The 17,671-nt window shown below is 41.2% G+C and overlaps 1 protein-coding gene across 1 annotated transcript in view; it reads left to right on the forward strand.

Moving 5' to 3' along the window:
* CLIC6 (chloride intracellular channel 6) overlaps positions 1-2,680 on the forward strand; it is a 32,229-nt gene extending 29,549 nt beyond the window's left edge. The window contains exon 6 of the mRNA XM_030455499.1: positions 809-2,680. Coding sequence (XP_030311359.1) covers positions 809-970 — 162 coding nt within the window. The 3' untranslated portion in view covers positions 971-2,680. The remainder of the gene's footprint in view (positions 1-808) is intronic.
* The last annotated feature ends 14,991 nt before the right edge of the window (positions 2,681-17,671 follow it).

Consider the following 17,671-nt stretch of genomic DNA (forward strand, 5'->3'; position numbering starts at 1 on the left):
AGAGGTCTGGGTGTTCTCACAGCCTGTCCCTGGGTTATTCTGGAGCCAACCAGGCTCTGGAAGAGAAAAGACCACACTGGGAAATCATCTGGTTTTGAAACAAGGTCACTTCAGAAAGTTTCCTTTCTAACTACTATATTGTCAGTGGAAGAGTAGATTGAATTGCTTTCTCCACAAGTGAAAACTTTTCCTGAAGATGTCTTGGTTAAACCTATTCCAGAGGGAGCAGCAAGGGAACCTTCCCTTGCCCATGCAAAACACAGGCATAGAGAAGCATGAGATGTAGCAGGGGTCAGCAGAGCCAACACAGGGAGAATCAGCTCAAGTCAGGAGAATGTCTGAAAGATGATGGAGCATGAACATCACACCATCCTTGCTGGCCAGCAGGGAATAGGTATTGGCCAATAGTTGTTTTTCCTAGTACTTTCAGATTTAATATTCCATTCTGTTTCAGTGAAAGTCTCCAAGTAAGGGCTAGTTTATTACTGTAAGACTATTCTGTTAATTCTAGCTTATGCTAGCTCCTTTGCTGTTTTAAGCTGCATCTCTTCCAGGTGTGGACCACATAGCTCTGCATAGCTCTAGGGAAATATTAATACCAAATAAATCCTTTTAGAGTGAGTTAACTTGTTAGCTAGCTTTCTTCATCCCATGTGTTCTGGAGGTTTATGTTTCCTTCTCTTTTCTCTCTATGGTGTATATTATGACCAACTTACACACTGAAATTAAAAATGTGCATAAAGAGTAGATTTAGGGTTTTTTGCAGATCGTGTGTGTAATGATATTTTTTTCTTTCTTTTGATAAAAGGTTGTTGCAAAAAAATACAGAAATTTTGATTTTCCACCTGAAATGACAGGGATTTCAAGATACTTGAACAATGCATATGCAAGAGATGAATTTACAAACACTTGTCCCGCTGATCGAGAAATTGAGTATGCCTATTTGGATGTTGCAAAAAGAATGAAGTAAATAGAAGATGATGCTTCTTTATTGCTTCTGGGATTTAGATGGGCACCAGCCAAGATGGGAAAAAAAGCCAGCATACACTGCAGTGTAATTTACAGTTCTGCTATTGGCCAAGCCTTCTTTTATAATCATTGTATAGCATTACTTGCTCGTTCTTAAATTAAGTATGTGCATGTTTGTGTGTCTGTACAGATGTCTGCACACATGAATGTCTGTTGTGCATTGCAAGTTAAAGGCATCAGTCAATATTAAAGCATTTGTTGAAGTTAGGGAAACACAACTATAGCAATATTACAGACTAGTGACTTAGACTAAATTAATGAATCCTGAGAATAGCCCTGTTTCTAACAAACACACATATATAACCTATCGCTGCCTCTGATCTCTGTTTCACAGTTGTTGCCAAATGTCACAGTTACCGGGTGGGTTTCTGTTTGCTTCTCTGGATGCCACCAGCTGGTGCCCATGCAGTGCCCTGGTTAACTCACGAGAGAAGTCAGATTGTAGGTGGGACAATACCTGGTGTCCCAGAAGCCTTCTCCTCCATGCTAGAGACCTGCAGGCAGGTCAACAAAGAACACATCCTTTTCACATTGTGTGAGTCTTCTTTGAAATTAAAAATAAATTCCTGCCTTCTCCTCTTTCAGGGCTGCATAACCCATCAAACTTCTCTCCTGTTGCTCCCAAAAAGTGCAGCACAGGCTGTCCCATGGACTGTCTGGTGATAAATCTTTAACAAAGGAGGAGGGAGAGACTTGGTTGTCACTGTAAACAGAAGAAATGTGTGATGTAGATGGGTGATCCTACTGATGTAAGATCTGTCTTTGTCATCCTTCCATAACTCTGACTTGGTTTTGGAAAGCATAGAGGAGGAGAGGTTTTAAGAAAGAAAGAGTCCTTCTGTATTTCCTTTTTCTAGTTGAGCTCCAGCATACTGGCTTTTCCAGGGAAAATCTTCAGACTTCATTGCTGAGAACTTCACAGCTGATCAGACAGATATTTATGAGGAACAAGGCACATCTACCTCCTGCCTTAGATCGGAGCTGGATTAGATGAATCCCTCCAGCCTTGCACGAGTCTGTGTTCAAGGCATCCAGTGCTGGTGAGAATCACCCTGTAGGCTGACCTCCAGGAGCACACTATTAGAGGTGTATGGACCCTGAAAAGTGATGTCCACAGCTGCTTTCTGCTGAGCAGGCCCTCAGCAAGCACATAGAAGTAGATGGTGCAATGCTTTAGTCATAGGACCACCTGGAGGTTTCCTTTTGATGGATTTTGCCTGTGTGTAAAAAATAGATGTGAAAATGGCTAAAAAATAGCCTTTGTAGCACCTAGACCCTCAAAAAGACTATTGCAGACTAGTTGGTAGTCCTTGCCCACATCAGACATGTGCTTGGTTTCTAATAAAGCGCTATGTAAAGGTAACAATTGGCATCAGATGGATTGTGTCTGCAGTGTCTTCATCTTACAGTCTGCACAGTTCTGATGCAAATGCACTATCATCACAATTATTTGTAAGCATTGTTCAGTATGCATTCTTAGTTTGCCTTTAGAGAAAACAGACACAGTACCTTTCCCCTCCCACCCTCAATTGCGAACTCATGTTGGGGTTGATAGCTGAGCAGTCACTCATCACATAATACTAACTGTTACTTTGTGTTTTCAAATACAAACATATATATAAAAATATATAAAAAATGAAATCTGTATACTCTTTTCATATGCCTTACAAATTTAAATAAAAAATATACAAATTCATAAGTAATTAGAACAGCGTTCTGTCTTTATTGCCTTGATAATTTCCTGGTGCAATGCATTGCAACAGCAGCCTGGGTTTTAAGAAGGAGCAAAATTTAACTCCACTTTGATCTTGGAGGAATCCTGTATGTCATAGACCTTCAGTGAGATCTTGTGAGCATTGGATGTGCCCATTATAGATTAATTAAAAAAAATGGCCAGCGTGTAATTCTTGACTGCCAAGCCATTTAGCACAGACTGTCCCACACCAACTAGTTTGGGGCTGACCACATCTGTGACTGGTACATCTTGGAGGGATCCACCTAGGATGAGCCAAAGCAGCCAGGGACTGTCCACACTGCCTGGCAACTCTTGCAGCAATCCAAATGCATGACCCTGCCCCTGGGCCTTACTTACTTCTCACCATATACACATAGAGTTATGGCTGTTGATCATCAGTAAATAACAGAGAACCTGGGCTATTCTCTGTCCCAGAGAGCTCGTAGCAATGTGTGGGTCAAATCAGTGTGGCTCTTTTTTATCTCCTGGAAACAGGGTGGACTCACTGGTTGTGAAGAACAGTGCCTATCTCCAAATTATACCTGGATGTCAGTGAGAGAAATGGTCTTTGGCACAAGTCAGGGTATTTGTAAACATAAACCTCGAGGCATCTGAAGAAGAATGAAAATTTGCATGTGAAAGCACTAGAAGAAACAGAAAAAAAAAGTTTGAAAAAAGTAATAGGTTAATCCTTGCAGGGCACTGTATAAGTAAATTCATTCAAAGGATCTGACAGCAAGAAGGCAAAGAACAAAGTGAAGCCTTAAGCTAAGGTAAAGAAATGAGGACAAACGGAGCCATAAAACATCCTGATAAGGAAACAGAACAATGGGAAGCAGGAATTTTGCCTCCTGACAAACCCATAGGGGGTATAAAAGGCACATCCAGAAAGCACCTTGTCACCAGTGACAAACCCAAGACCCATGCCAGGACTCCAGAGCCGGTGGCACTGCCCTGACACCTCACACACAGACTGCCTGGGCAGGTGCCTGGGTGCAGGTGACCCATGGGGTACTGCAAGTAAGTAAAACACACAGCATTTAGAATAAACATCACCTTTCTTTCCCATAAGGTCCCATACTGGCTTCCTGCCCCTGGCCTCATGGTAACAACCCCGCCATGAGCTGGCCCTGCCTGCTTTCCCAACCCAAGCATTGCACCTGGGTCTGCATCCAGCAGCTCAAGAGCTGTTGTGCCAGGGCTCAGAGCCAGCCCACCACTCTGTGTCCTTGCTGACTGAAAATGGCAAGAGCCATATCTGCCTGAAACACCATGCTGCTTTGTGTTATGCCTGTGTTTATGGTCTATAGGCACCATGAAACTTCTTTTTCAGATCATTCATTTCACTTACCTTGCCCTTTTTTTTTTTCCCCTAAGGCTTCACTAGAATCACTTCCAGTATGGTCAGGTGAAAGAAAAAAAAGGTTCACTCAGCAAAGAGGTGGGGTTCATAGAATCATAGAATGTCAGGTTGGACGGGACCTCAAGGATCATTTGGTACAACCCTTTGAGGTAATACTATAGTTTATATGCTATGTGTCACCACCCTGTCGAGCTGAGACTTAAAACTGTCCCAAGTGGAGGAATTCACCACTTCCTCTCAGAGACCATTCCAATGTCTGATTATGGTGAAAAATTTTCCCGTTGTGTCTGTTTGGAATCTCCCCAGGAGCAACCTGTGCCCAATGCTCCTTGTCTGTGTGACTCCTTGTAAAAAGGGAGTCTCCATCTTCTCTGTAGCTGCCTTTCAAGTATTGGAATCTGACAATGCTTGGAAGGTTATTTGATTAAATGCTTGTGGCCACTGATAGTTTCAAACCTAATGTATGGTTTCCTTACTCGTCTTACACAAGCAAAAGGAGTTCATGGCTCCAGCTCTCCATGCTGGATTGTTGGGCACATGTGGTGCTGCCTAAACTAGAATGTTATGGTCTCTGTTTGTGTGTTTAAGACCACACAGGCAGAAAAATGTGGGTAGAAACAACAGAAATGCCCCAGCATATCAGAAAACTGAAGAAATTTAATTTTTCCTGTGATGAGATGAGTTAAAGTGTCTGCACAATCCCACAGTAAATTAATCCATATCTACTAAACATTTTGAGTGTCTGAGACTTAAAAATTAATATTTTAAGAAAATACCTTTGCCCATATTTGAATTATTTGATTTTAAGAGAGCATTGAAATTTATTTTTAAGCACCTTACTGAAGAACAAATTAGATGAGAGAAAGGGAGAAAAGCTAGTTGTGGTGGTAATGATATCAGCAGCTGTCTGAACGGCCTTGACATGCAGTAAAATGTAATATCTTGACACAGATTTGTAGTGCTTGCTCCCACTCCAGGGCAGAGATCATGTTCCATTATTTAAAGGCATGTTTCTGGAGATAAAAGTACAGATTTCCAGCTGTTTTTCAGCACAAGTAGTCCTATGTGTGGTGTTGCTTGCGCAAAAGATGCTTTTATTATATTTTTAAAAACAATTTTTGCATATCCCTTTTAAACACCTATTATACACAATGCAAATATGGTCAGTTACCTTATTAATTATCCTTCAACTACTTGTGTAGAAAACATCTAGTTTTGAAAATTTCTTTCTCAGCTTCAGCATCTTAATCTTCAGCATGACCCATCAACTTGAAGGTTAAACACTACTTGCACTTGATGCAGTATTTCCAGAAGCAAGCTGAAATAAAATCAAATGTAGGGTAGCTAAACTGTAAAAAAATTTCCCTAAGGAATTTTTTTAAAAAATAGCTTCAAATCAATGAAAAAAAAAACAAACCACCTTATGAAAGCAAGTTAGTATCCTTCATCTATATCAACATGTTGCTTTTCTAAGTATAAGCAAGTTATCTGCACTTCACAAACTCCCTATGACTGATTGAAGTTTAGTTTAAAAGCCAGAGATTTTTTCCTAGGTTAGTAGAAAGGTTATTTCTAAGCTGTAAAGAACCAGTTATCAAATGCTGAAGTGGCATGACCCTGGAAGTCCAAATCCACAGAAACTATCCACAGCATGGTAGAGACTTGACCAAGTTAGCAAACCTCCCTCTCAACCAGCAACCCCAAGTGGCTCTGTGGACATTTGCAGTGACTTTGCTGACCATGCACAGGAGCTCCTGTCCTACAAACTGCATTTCCTGAGCGATTCTGAACACTTTGGCAGGGCTGGAAGAGCTGAGGTTTCCCACATGGCTTCATGCTACACTGTCCTGCCAGCAGCCTTTCCTGGCACTGCATCCCTGAACTCAGCTGTCTCATGTGACAAAGACCCAAATGCAGCCCTGCACAGGAGCAATGGTGTAGAGAAAGGTGGCTGCTAATGCATGGCTTAGACCAGCACTCAGTTTTTCCTTCAGTAGCAAGGAGGGAAGGAGCAAAGTTTTTCCCAGCCTAAACTGGGCTCCTCCTGATTAAGGTGTTTTTATTGATGAGCAGAATCACAGAGTCATAGAATCATAGAATGCAAATAGAAAAATCTCTTCTGGAAATGAACTCAGAGAAACAAGAGTCTTATTTAAAAATTTGAAAATTGTTCAGCTTTTTAATAAATCAAACCAACGAGCTGTATTGAAAATAAATGTCCCGTTTCAAAAACTGAGGGCATTTTTTTTCTTGCATTTTGTACTTCTAGCATTCCCTTTCCTTTTATTTTTTCAGTGAGGAAAGGGGCAAGATAAAAGCTAAAAGTTCTAGAGAAGGGAATAAAAGAAAAAAGTCCACATAATACCAAACTTCAATTTCAACTGAAGGTTAAAAAGTAAAACAAGACCTAAACCAAACTTGTCTTTTCCTCTGTTGAAAAATATTTGAAAAGTTGCTTTCACCCAATTTCTTGTTCTTAATTTTGAAAACATTAGGATCAACACCAAGATACTAAAACTTTTTCTCCTCTCAAGTGATTTGCAGTTAATAAAAGGGGTTTTTAGAAGAGAAAACTCTCATGTTCCTTTACCTGTAGGAATAATCACAGAACAGATGTTCCAGCTCACTCCATTGTACAACACTGAAATAGTGGTAAATTGTTTCAGGTAAGCAAATCATACTCACATGAGAGGCTACAAGGATTTGGACCATACACAGGTTGCAAGAAGGATGCTACATGTCAAATCCTCCTGACATGATGTAGAGGCTCACAAGTAACTGTACTGTAGCTGATAATGTTACAGGTCCCTCTGTGCCTAAGGATGCCCAAGCTAACTGGCTGTAAGGTGATAAGGATTTGGACCATACAGTAAAAATATGGAAAAACACATCCACCTTGTGATGTGGATAGGATCCTACCATTCCATCAGTACAAGTCTTCCTGAAAGTTGCTCCTCTGCTATCAGCAAACCCTCGTCTGATAGAGGTCATTATCACTGTGGATGTAATTTGAGCTAAACTGAAGGCCGCTGCTCTCCTTCTCCTTCCCTCTCCCAACTCACTGCAGATAAAACTTGTGCCTTGGGAAATGTGGCAAAAAAAGGCACACCCTGGCAACTGCATCAATGAACTAATGCTAAACCACAGAGCTGCTGCAGAGGTGAGAGCAGCTGTAGCAGCTATAATGTTCCTGCATACTCACAGAGACAGTCACCTTGGCTCTGCAGGCTCGTGTGACAGCACTCTAACCTGGTTCAGCTGTCCAAAAGTCCTAAGTTTCTCTCTGTTTTTTCAGGAAGATGAAGCTTTTTCCAGGTCAGAGTACCCCGCTTCACAGTGAGGAGGGAGGATCCACAACAGGCTGCTTGTATCATGTAGGCACACCCCTAATACCACAGCAAAGTGGTTCTCACTTGAGTTGAGCTGTTTTCTAGATAAATGTGGGAAGGCACTGGAATGCTTTAGTCTCCAACCTCATTTTCCTTATTCAAAGAGTGAGGTTTTTTACCTATGTTGCACAGAGGAGCTGCTGCTCACCCAGGCCTAACGCCAGGTGTGGTTGAGTGAACAGCTTGAGCTAGAAGCCCTCCCAGGGCCCATGGAAATAGAAACCCAAGGGAACACAAGCTGCGTAGCAAGACGAGCCTCTCTTAGGGAATGGCACTTCAAGGTCCATCCAGGTGTTCCAGCAGAGACTCACAAGCAATGCTCTAAGCCTATGGCTCTCAGAGTTGACTAGCCCAGATCAGTGCTATTGCTCCAAGAGCAACTGACCTCTCTGCTGGCTAGCTCAGGACTGAGCTGAGCCTGTGTCTCAGGCCTTACCTTTTATTGGCCCCCTGGTCCTGCTCATGCGCAGTGGGGGCCCACCCTAACCAGGCACAGGTGGGCTTGACACAAGCTCATGCTCACTACCTGGCAATTAGTGGCACCTGGTTGCCTCGTTACACTACAAAGCTGAGTTGGCCCTATGGTGTCATAAGCAAGTGGCACACATTGTGCTTGAATCCCACTATAAGAGGGGTGTAATCAGGAGATGCCACCTGAGGGCAACTTCAGGCAGGACTGAGGGGTACTCGGTGTGCAGAAAGAGGCACCAAGATATAAAACCCTCCAAAACATCACTCTGCCTGCTTAAATTTGTACTATTGGTCTCACTTGCTACTTGGCTTTTTAAATCTTCCAGTACATCAAATGTGTGTCAAACATTGCTGAAGTGATGTTGAAGTGAAGTACATCTACCACTATTAATCTTCTCGGCTGCAAAAAACTTCAATGAGACCTTTGGAAAAATGAACTGACTTAAAAAATGTGACAGACCAAAGAGGTAATTGTTCCCTCTTCTGTGAAGGCTAATAATTGATTACAAATCATAAAAAAAGAAAACAGGGACTTGCGATTCTCACTCCCAGTCAGGGCTAGGAACTACTAGTTAGGTACTCAGATACTGATTTTCCCATCTAGAGGGAACACAAATCCAAAGCACAGGAACTAGGAGGGACAAGAAGATTAGAGAAAGGGAAACAGAGAAAATGAAAGGACAAAAAATTTTAAATTTTAAATTTTTTGAAAAAATTTTTAAACATCTCCATCCCTGAGACAAGGGAAGTGAGATGTTCTTTCTGAGTAACAGGCAGATTTTTAGTGTATGCACCTGGTATAAACAATATTTATATACACACACAGAGACTACCTGTAAGGTTTTGTGCTCCTTTGCTCAGTCAGAATACCAACTCCATCTATACATCCGTCTTGCTGAAGAATATGCCTATAAAGTGTCCAGGAACAATAATTTACTTTGTCAGAAATTATATGACCAAAACAGGAGTGGGAGAATTTGCAAATGGAACACTCTTCTTCTCCCTTGAATTTAAGAACTTGCCATTAAATTATATTATAAAATCTAATTGGGGATCAGTCAAAATAATTCATCTGGATTAAAAACAACATCTCATTTGTAAAGTTGACATTTTAAAAGGTTTGAGAGCCAGTTAAAAATGAGATGTCTTTTAAAAAATAATCCCCAGAGGATTCCATGCCAAGAAATGTTGAAGCATTTTCTAGCCCATTTCCTATTTCACCCCTACTGCACTATCTGACTGCTTCAGAAGCATACGCATACCCATACACCCTCATCACGAAAGGGAAGCTGTTATTTTCATGTCATATCCACAGAACTGAAGGAGGAACAAAGAAAATATTTCTGGTCCAGAGACTTACGGTGAACTGTAGTGAGGTGAGGTCTCTCACACTCCAACTCCAACCACCTGAGAGCATTCCTGAGAAAGACTTTGTTAAAAGCCCACAGGGTGCTGTGCATCTGTTCTTTTTGGCAATATAAGGTCAGGTCTGATTGAACTTGAGAATGGCCATAGTATCTGGCAAAACTCTCTGGAAGAGAGTTTGATGGCTTTCACAGCCCAGATAGATTCCTCTTTGTTGTTGGCCTCGTCAGTGCTTGGTGTCATTGGGATGAACTCAGTTTGGATGGCACTAGAGACTGGTGTCTCACCTGTAGATATATTTTAGGGGAAAGTGTTTTGGCAAGAAAGCTGTGGCTTACAACAAACATCTTTTTAGTCAGGCACTTCTAGTACCTTCTGTTATTCTAATAGGAGACTGTCAGTGAGGCAGCCTCTAGAAACTGAGAACACCAGCGATTCAGGAAACACAAAACACAGGATTGCTTATTTTATTGAATACAAACGAGGTCTACATGGTATTAGACAACAACTAGAGTAACAACTAGGAGGAAACAGACCTGCCTGTTCTCACCCTTTTGACTTTATTTCTGTATGTCTTGGTGTAAGCTGCAGTGCAAAAGGAAAACACATTTAGAAGCAGATAATGATTCTGCTTCCTGCACACTTCAGCATGATTCTTGATTCAATGAGATGCATCCATAAGGAAAATCAGCAGAGCTGGCTTTCCATAGATATAGCATTACCAAGTGTCCCTCAAAGGTTACTTCACCTCCAGCATAATTTCTATCCCTGATTAGAGTATGAAGAAAAGAGTTGTTGAGACTTTCTGAAGTGGATAGTAGGCTGCTTTGACTTCTTGAGAGTACAATTAACATTTTACTACCTCTGTGACACTTAGGACTGGCAGATATCTTGGTAGCTGGACGTTTTTTGGAGATTCACAACACAATTGTGGCTCAGGTAGGAGACAGCTTTGACCCTGAAAACTCTTTCTTTGTTTCAACCGTGAAACTAGTATAAGGAGAACATTTTAGCCAAGTCCTAAAGGAATCCTTGAAGAGTTGGAAATTCTGGTTTAAGAAACTTTCAGAACATTGCCTTTCTCAGGCTGGGAACAGGAAGCAAATAATATAATAGTATGTAACCAACATTTCAAGTTCACTAGACAGCAGAGTGTACTATTTACTTACCAGTACATCACACAGGTGTGAGCAGTCTGTGCAGTGAGTACACAATGGTCTGACTTCACAAACAATATTCCTTAAAATGCAGCTTTAAAAATCATGTAGATACACCTGACAGAAAACTTCCCACAGTATACTCTAAAGCAAATGCTAAACTGGAGGGTAATTAGAAGTAGAAAGTAGATCATGGTGAAGGGTTAACTGTATTATTCTGTGCTGAATCAATTGCTTTGCTACTATAAAACTTCACCCATTTTTTCCTCCTTCACAAAAGTTGCCTGTCAAGATACACGTGGATGTCTTGAGTCTCCAGGAAAGTAGTTCTGTGCTCTGATGAGATCTCTGAAATTGTCCTGGTACAGAAATACCTAGGGTCACGCATGCATAAACCCAGACTGATTGAGACTGAGCTACTCACTCACAATAAATATCCGTGTCAGAAAACCATCTTGGGCAGTGTGGCAGCTCTGCTGTAATCACCACAGTCTAATTTGGTTGGTTGCAGGGCAGACAGGCTTTTTAGATGCCTACAGACAAGGCATAAAATTCAGACAAAATTTTCTTGTGCTGAGACATCCATCAAATTTGACTAAAGAAAGCTACAGAACTCTCTATTTTTGCTTTGGGTTTAGCTGGGTGGTTTTATTGCCCAGAATTTGAATTGTTTAGGGACTACTAATGTTTCTTGCTAGTGCCCACAGCAAGATGTTCCTGCCATGACTTGGAACAGCACCCAGTGCCTATGGGCCTCTGCTCTTCACTTAAACATCTCCAGTTAATAACAAGTTTAACATCAACAGTGTTAAACACAGTTAAACAACATAAATCCTGGGCTTTGTTTTAATTTGCACGCTTTCAGCTCTCATTAAGTTAAAATGGATTCCCTGTTACCTTACAGAAAAGTTTGATGAGAGGACTATGGACAAATACTGAACCTACATTAAGTTTATGACTGAAGAGAGATCCTTGTTTAACCAGGCAGAAGGTGGATCTGACACACTAGAATGTAGGGAGGACACTCTCATTTATAGCATGATCCTATGGTGTAAAAGAATCGGGTTATACAGCATTCACCTTCCAAGATATAATGTGATTTACAAGTGTTAGTAAAAGAAACTACTTAGCCTTCAGTTTTAAAAGTAAAAGATCAATGGTCCAAACAGAAGTCGATGGAAAACCCATGGTTTGTAGGTTTATTTCTTGTTTAAATCCCTCTACCTCCCCGAGTGCTGCTTCCAGTTATACTGAAACATGACCTCTGCCCTGCAGATATGATCATTATCTCTTTAATATCTGACTCATGCTGTTGTCAATAGTGCTGAAAGACATGACAAGTTGTACTACAAGTAGAAGATACAGAACCAAGATTAATAAATGAGGTGCCTTTAAAATATTCTGAAAACAGTTGCAATGGCATATTGCTTGGAGTGAAGTTTTTCTCAGTTTGGTCTCTCCAGTTCTGGATTTTGTCATTTAGAAATGTCCCAAACACCCTGAAAACCTGCATGCCTATAAGAATTTTTAGTGAAGACAATTTTCTTGTTCCACCTCCTCTTCCCAAGAAACACAGGCAACACATACAGGGATCTCTTCCTTAGAAAAACACACTTAAAGACAACAGTCAAAGAAGTAAGAAAGAAACTAACCCTGTCGAAAAAGTTGCCTGGCACTTTTTATTACCCAGCTCTTACTTACATACATTATAGAAAAAGGCATATACAGAATCAGCTATATATAAAACCTTGTCTCTGCAAGACCAGTAGTGGATTTGCAAATTTCCATCTCTATTACTTTTTGGCAGTTGTTTTTGACTTCACTGATTTTAGTGTCTCCTATGTGAATGGAACTTCTTTGTGCTTCATCAAAGAATGCCAAAAAATTCAGGATCCTTTCTTGTTGGTCTGCTAGAGGGATCTCCAATGACACTGACCTCTAAGTTTCTGTGAAAAAGTAAAGAAGTGTTAAGATCTTCACTGTCACGTGTAAAACTGTTTTCTCCTGTGTGTCAGAGGCATTTTGTGCTGAAGAAAAGGCTACAAGGGCCATTTTCAGCAGCAGAATGGTAGCTGAACTTCACAGTACACTGTGGGTTATACTTTCCCAAAATTCAAGCAACATAAAATGGGAAGAAAGGGTCCCAAAAATCACACTGGGAGAGATGAGCAGTTTGGAGAGACCATTGCTGTTTGCCTGAGCAAAAGACTACCATTCAGTTCTGGCACAGGGCTGCACTGTCCACCGCAATGTGGTGTGTAGCTGATTTCATATGCAGACTTTTTGGGTTCTCACAATAACTAATGGGACCTCTCTGCTTTCCAATCCACAGCTTGCCTGCAGGGAAAGTGTTGTTGAGGCTCAGGGAAAGAAGGTTGGAATACAGGCAAATTCCCCAAACACAGTGAGAGGGCTGACAGCAGTGCTGGGCACAATGAGCAGCTCTCTTCTCTCATACTTTCACAAGTTATTTTGGATTTTTTTCCAACATGTGTAAATTGTGTTGCAAGTGCACTGCTGGGGGACAGGAATACTCTTTTTACTGAGAGAGAAAATGCTAAGCTCTCCTGAAAGGATGCACTTGACCTAATGCTCCCTGAGGATGGCATCTGGTAGCTTCATTCTGAAAAATTCCTTCAGCATAACACTTCCTCACCCAAAATTCATTCATACTGAGTGAAAAATACCCTCTCTGGCCCACTATTACTCTAAATGGTTCCCGTGGCTATTCTGTCAGGCTTTGGTTGGACATTTGTGATGGGTCTCATTCAATGCTGAACTGAGCTATCACTTCAGGGTGACATTTCCTAATGCTTGTTGGCAGCTTTTTGAAACAAAAGCTTGGGCAAGTAGTCAGAGCTGAGTATGGACAATTTTTTGCTGTGCTTTTGGCTAAGGACACCACAAGAAAGACTAGTGAGTCGTTTTTACAGTGTCTAACATAGCCTGGATATAAAAAAGAAGCGGAAGCGGCTGCTTGAGGCCTTGGGCAGGGAAGTGCAGGATAAACTTCATTTACTTGCATAACCATTCTTTCAGGACTTGACTAGCAGAAAGGGCTGAGCTCAAATCCAAGGGATCACTTCTAAACCCAGATGCACACCCAGAAGCTTGGGAAAATGAAAACTAAACTTTCTGGTGCTCAGCAAGCTGATTTTCTTCACTTGCAAACATGACTCAGTTGATTTAATGGAAAAAAAGAAAAGTAGATAAACAGCACAGAGGACAATATTTAAGTCCTGGTGTATTACTGTTTGACAGTCATCTATTTTGGGGAAGCTGATTAACTCAGCTCTCATTTCCAGCAACAAACCTCCTGCAGCAACATCCCACTTCCAGCTTGGGTTGGTCAAATCTCACTGAGCAGCAAGGGGTGATTCAGGCTGTGGGCTCCCTTATCTGTCCTTAATCTCCAAGGTAGTGTTGGAGACAAGTTCTATTTTTCCAGCTCCTCATCAAAACTGTATGCAACATCTATGATTACCCCCATCCCCGTTCATTCAGAAAACCCTTCACCCCATTCTTTCTCACTTTTCAGAGACTTCTAAACAGATTTTGGCTCCTTTTACTCTTCAAGAAAAACATTTAATCAAAGGCTTGTTCTTTTGCCTCTCTGCAACTTTGGTTTGGTTTATGGTTTTGTTTTGTTTTTAGGCTACAACTTCTGCATTCCAGCTCTGGAATTCAGAAGCTATTGCCCTGGTGAGGGTGACCAACTAACCCCAGGGACACTGAAGTGTAGCTCCTTGGCCCAGACTTCTATCCCTGGTTACAATTACTAACATTCCTTTGCTTAATTATGCTCCTCTTTTTACCAGAAATTCTGCCCAAACATAATAGAGCAATATTTGCAAAGTAAACATGTCTCATGACTGCTCACTGGTTCCTCTAATTTATACTCCCTCTTTCTACCAGAGTACTCTTGGAGTACTATTTCATTTTCTTGGGATGGCGAGACCACTGCTCTCTTCTTTCAGGCTGCTTGCTAAAGCAAGGCTGACAATGGCCAAAGGGAAAAAAAAATCTCCTGATAACACATCTGGAAATAAGACTGCACAGCCAGGGGCCATTTTCACTGTTGGGCAGATAGCTCAGATTGGCAGCATTTCTGTGTAAAAGCCTCAGCACTTTCATAAGCTCCTGAAGAAGAAGCTGCCCAGGCCTGCATCTTATATGACTGGCCAGTAGTAAGAGTTGCTCCTAGTTGTTACACAGTTGACTGAACTCACAGCAGTTGAAAATATGGTTCATGTGTATCTTACTCCCAGGATGGCAATGAAAATAAATACGTTAATCTCAAAAACCTAGTCTTACTATATGTTGTAGACAGGAATAAGTGAAAGAGGGAAGGCATTTCAATATGCAGTAAGTATGTAAATCTTTGTAGATTATTTTTTTCTACCATAAAAAAAAATAAATATACATATTCTGTGAAAACATATGGAATTAAGAACATGCACTTTATACTTTACCGTACAGCTTCTTTTTCAAGGCCTGGATCAAGCCAAACAACACACACCCACTTTGATGCACCCACAATTAGTCAGACTACATCTGTGTTTGGAACTGGTTACTGTTAAAACACAAGCATGGCAGTGAAACACAGCATGCCAGCTTACTGCTAATCAAATTAAATGCAGTCTACCTTACAGTACTGGTTGGCAGAGTAATGCCACACTGCTGTGGAGGATTAGGTCTGTACCTCCTGAACACACAGGTGTTCAGACAAGGGTCATGGGGCGGTTCAGTAAAAAACCCACACACGGGGCTTTTTTTTTCAGTTTCTTATGTAGACACCCTGCCAGGTCATCCGTGAGCAAACACAGTAGGTCCTGCCTTGCTTCAGCTCAACATTTATCAGGAACAACACTGATGGCTAGCTCTGGGCATCCCCCTCCAAACCAAAAGGCAAGGACCATAGGAAATTGGGTAGGAAGATCACAGAGGGTTTGTTTTACTCAGGTTCCTCTTCATCTTACAAGGTAACCACATAGTTCTTTCCACCACGCCACGTAAATATTAACATGTAGTTCAGGATACTTGAGTATACCTACATTTTCTACTTGAACCTTCCAAAACCATGTTGTTTAAGACTACAACTTTCTTTCATTACAATGTTATGATTCGCATTGTGTAGCTCTATTAACTGCTACAGGATTTCATAAATCTTATTTTAAACTGAATTTTAACCCTTGGGAGAGAAAATGCACGGAGACAAGCAAGCTCCTGAGAAGAACCAGGTCAATAGCAGCAGCAGCAGCTTCCCTCACTCACTGTCACTCTGCATCAGAAGGGCTGTCTCAAGTTATGAATAGTTTTACTTCCATATCTGGTGAGCTCTTGACCTCTCTGCTGAAGCTATCAACAGCAGAGAGTGCAAATTATGGTGCATTTTCAATGAAAAAAACACATATCCCTGTGAGGAAATGTAAGTGGTCTTGGATGCAAACCATCTTGTTGGTGTTAAAAGTTTGCTGGAGTTTTTAAATCATCCTGTTAGTGCCTGACAGTATAAATAATCTGACAGCAAAATAATCTGCTGTTCTTCTGGGAATGCTCATCAGAAAAAAATACTGTCTGAGAGGCTCTACCATTGATTAGCTTCATTCTCAGAGATACAACCCAGCATGTGTGTCTGAACTTGTAGAATGGGATTTGGAATATATTCTGATCTAGGCCAAAGTTCTGTCATAAAAAAGTCTGTTTGCCAGAGTGTTTGTAAAAACCATCTGACATTTATAGGTCCTGGTTTTGTTAGGAGGAATATTCCATTGAACCTCTTTGATACCTGCTATTGTCACAGTGAAGTGGTAATGCATTTACTTGTGAAGTGAAACCACACATGTAAATGATACAATATCAAAAAACAAGAGAATCATGTCTGAACAATATCTGGTACCTTATCATTTTTGGATGAGTTAGGATTCTATTGAGAAAAAGCCATAAATCTCAGGGGCAGATCATCAGATCTGGAAACATGGTGTCACAGGGCTCAAGCTGCCTTGCAGATCTGGGATGACAAAGTATTTGGCACTCCAAGCCTGGCTTATAAAGAATGGAAGGCAAGCAATGAATCCTAATATTCTGCATGTTGTTGAAGGAGTAGGAATTGGCCTGCCTTGGGAGTCAAAATCTTCCTATCAGACAGTCAGGGCGCCTGATACATTGCTGAGATTACAGCCATAATACAATACTGCAGACAACCCAGCCTATTAGCTTTGAACCTCGTATTACAGTCAACTTTCAACATTTTCCAAGCTTCCAGGTCTCTGATGTGGCAATGGGAAGTTCTTCTGAGCTACTTCCCATCTGGATACATTTATGGCTCCTGACAGTTTTCATCAAGAGTTCTTGAAATTTATTCCCCTTAAGCATTTATGGATATGTCTGGTTGTCTGATTGGCGCATTTGCAGTTAGCCTATCTGTCTGAAAGGTCGCAATTTTTCTCTGAATGGGCCATAATTATAAGGCCCAAGCCCAGTGATATATTACTGTTTACCTTCTTGGCAGGTTTGGATTCAGTTAATTAGAAAAGTCTCTTATAGGAAAACTAAATTAAGAAGAAGGTTTGGGCTTTTTTCTTTCAGATCTAGAGATTGGTAATTTCCAGAAGCCTTAAAATAATCTATCTCAGCTCAGCCGCATGCCTGAGCTTTTTCTTCCTGGGATTTCACTTCACCTCCTCCTTGCAATTCCACATTCCAGGCTGCTCCAGGTCTTGAGCTGTACTGCTCAAGTTTCCCACGCGATGGCAGAGCAGGCGACAAGACTTTTTCCCTGATGAAAAAGCAAGGAAATTATCTGTGGCTGAAACTTGGAAAGAAACGTCAGATGGATGTATTCCATTCATTTTCACAGGAGACACATAGATACATACACCCTTGGCATGGCTTTGAAAAATCTCATCCAGCAGCAAGGAACACAGTAGGTGAAAATGTTTTGCAGGCGCGGTCAATGGCTTTTTAAAACTTCCCTCTAGTCAGGAGAAAATGCTTGTTCTTACCCTTCCCACAGCTGCCACTAAAGTACATCCATTCCTGCTCGTTATGTCTGGTGGAGCTGAAGGGCTGTGCTCCACTTCGTGTCCCTGGAAATGGCTGAGGCCTCCCATCCTCCTGCCAGACATGTTCCCCTCAAGACAGCACCTAGCTACTATTCCAT

Source organism: Calypte anna, chromosome 1 (assembly GCF_003957555.1).
Source record: "Calypte anna isolate BGI_N300 chromosome 1, bCalAnn1_v1.p, whole genome shotgun sequence".
Taxonomy (NCBI): Eukaryota; Metazoa; Chordata; class Aves; order Apodiformes; family Trochilidae; genus Calypte; species Calypte anna.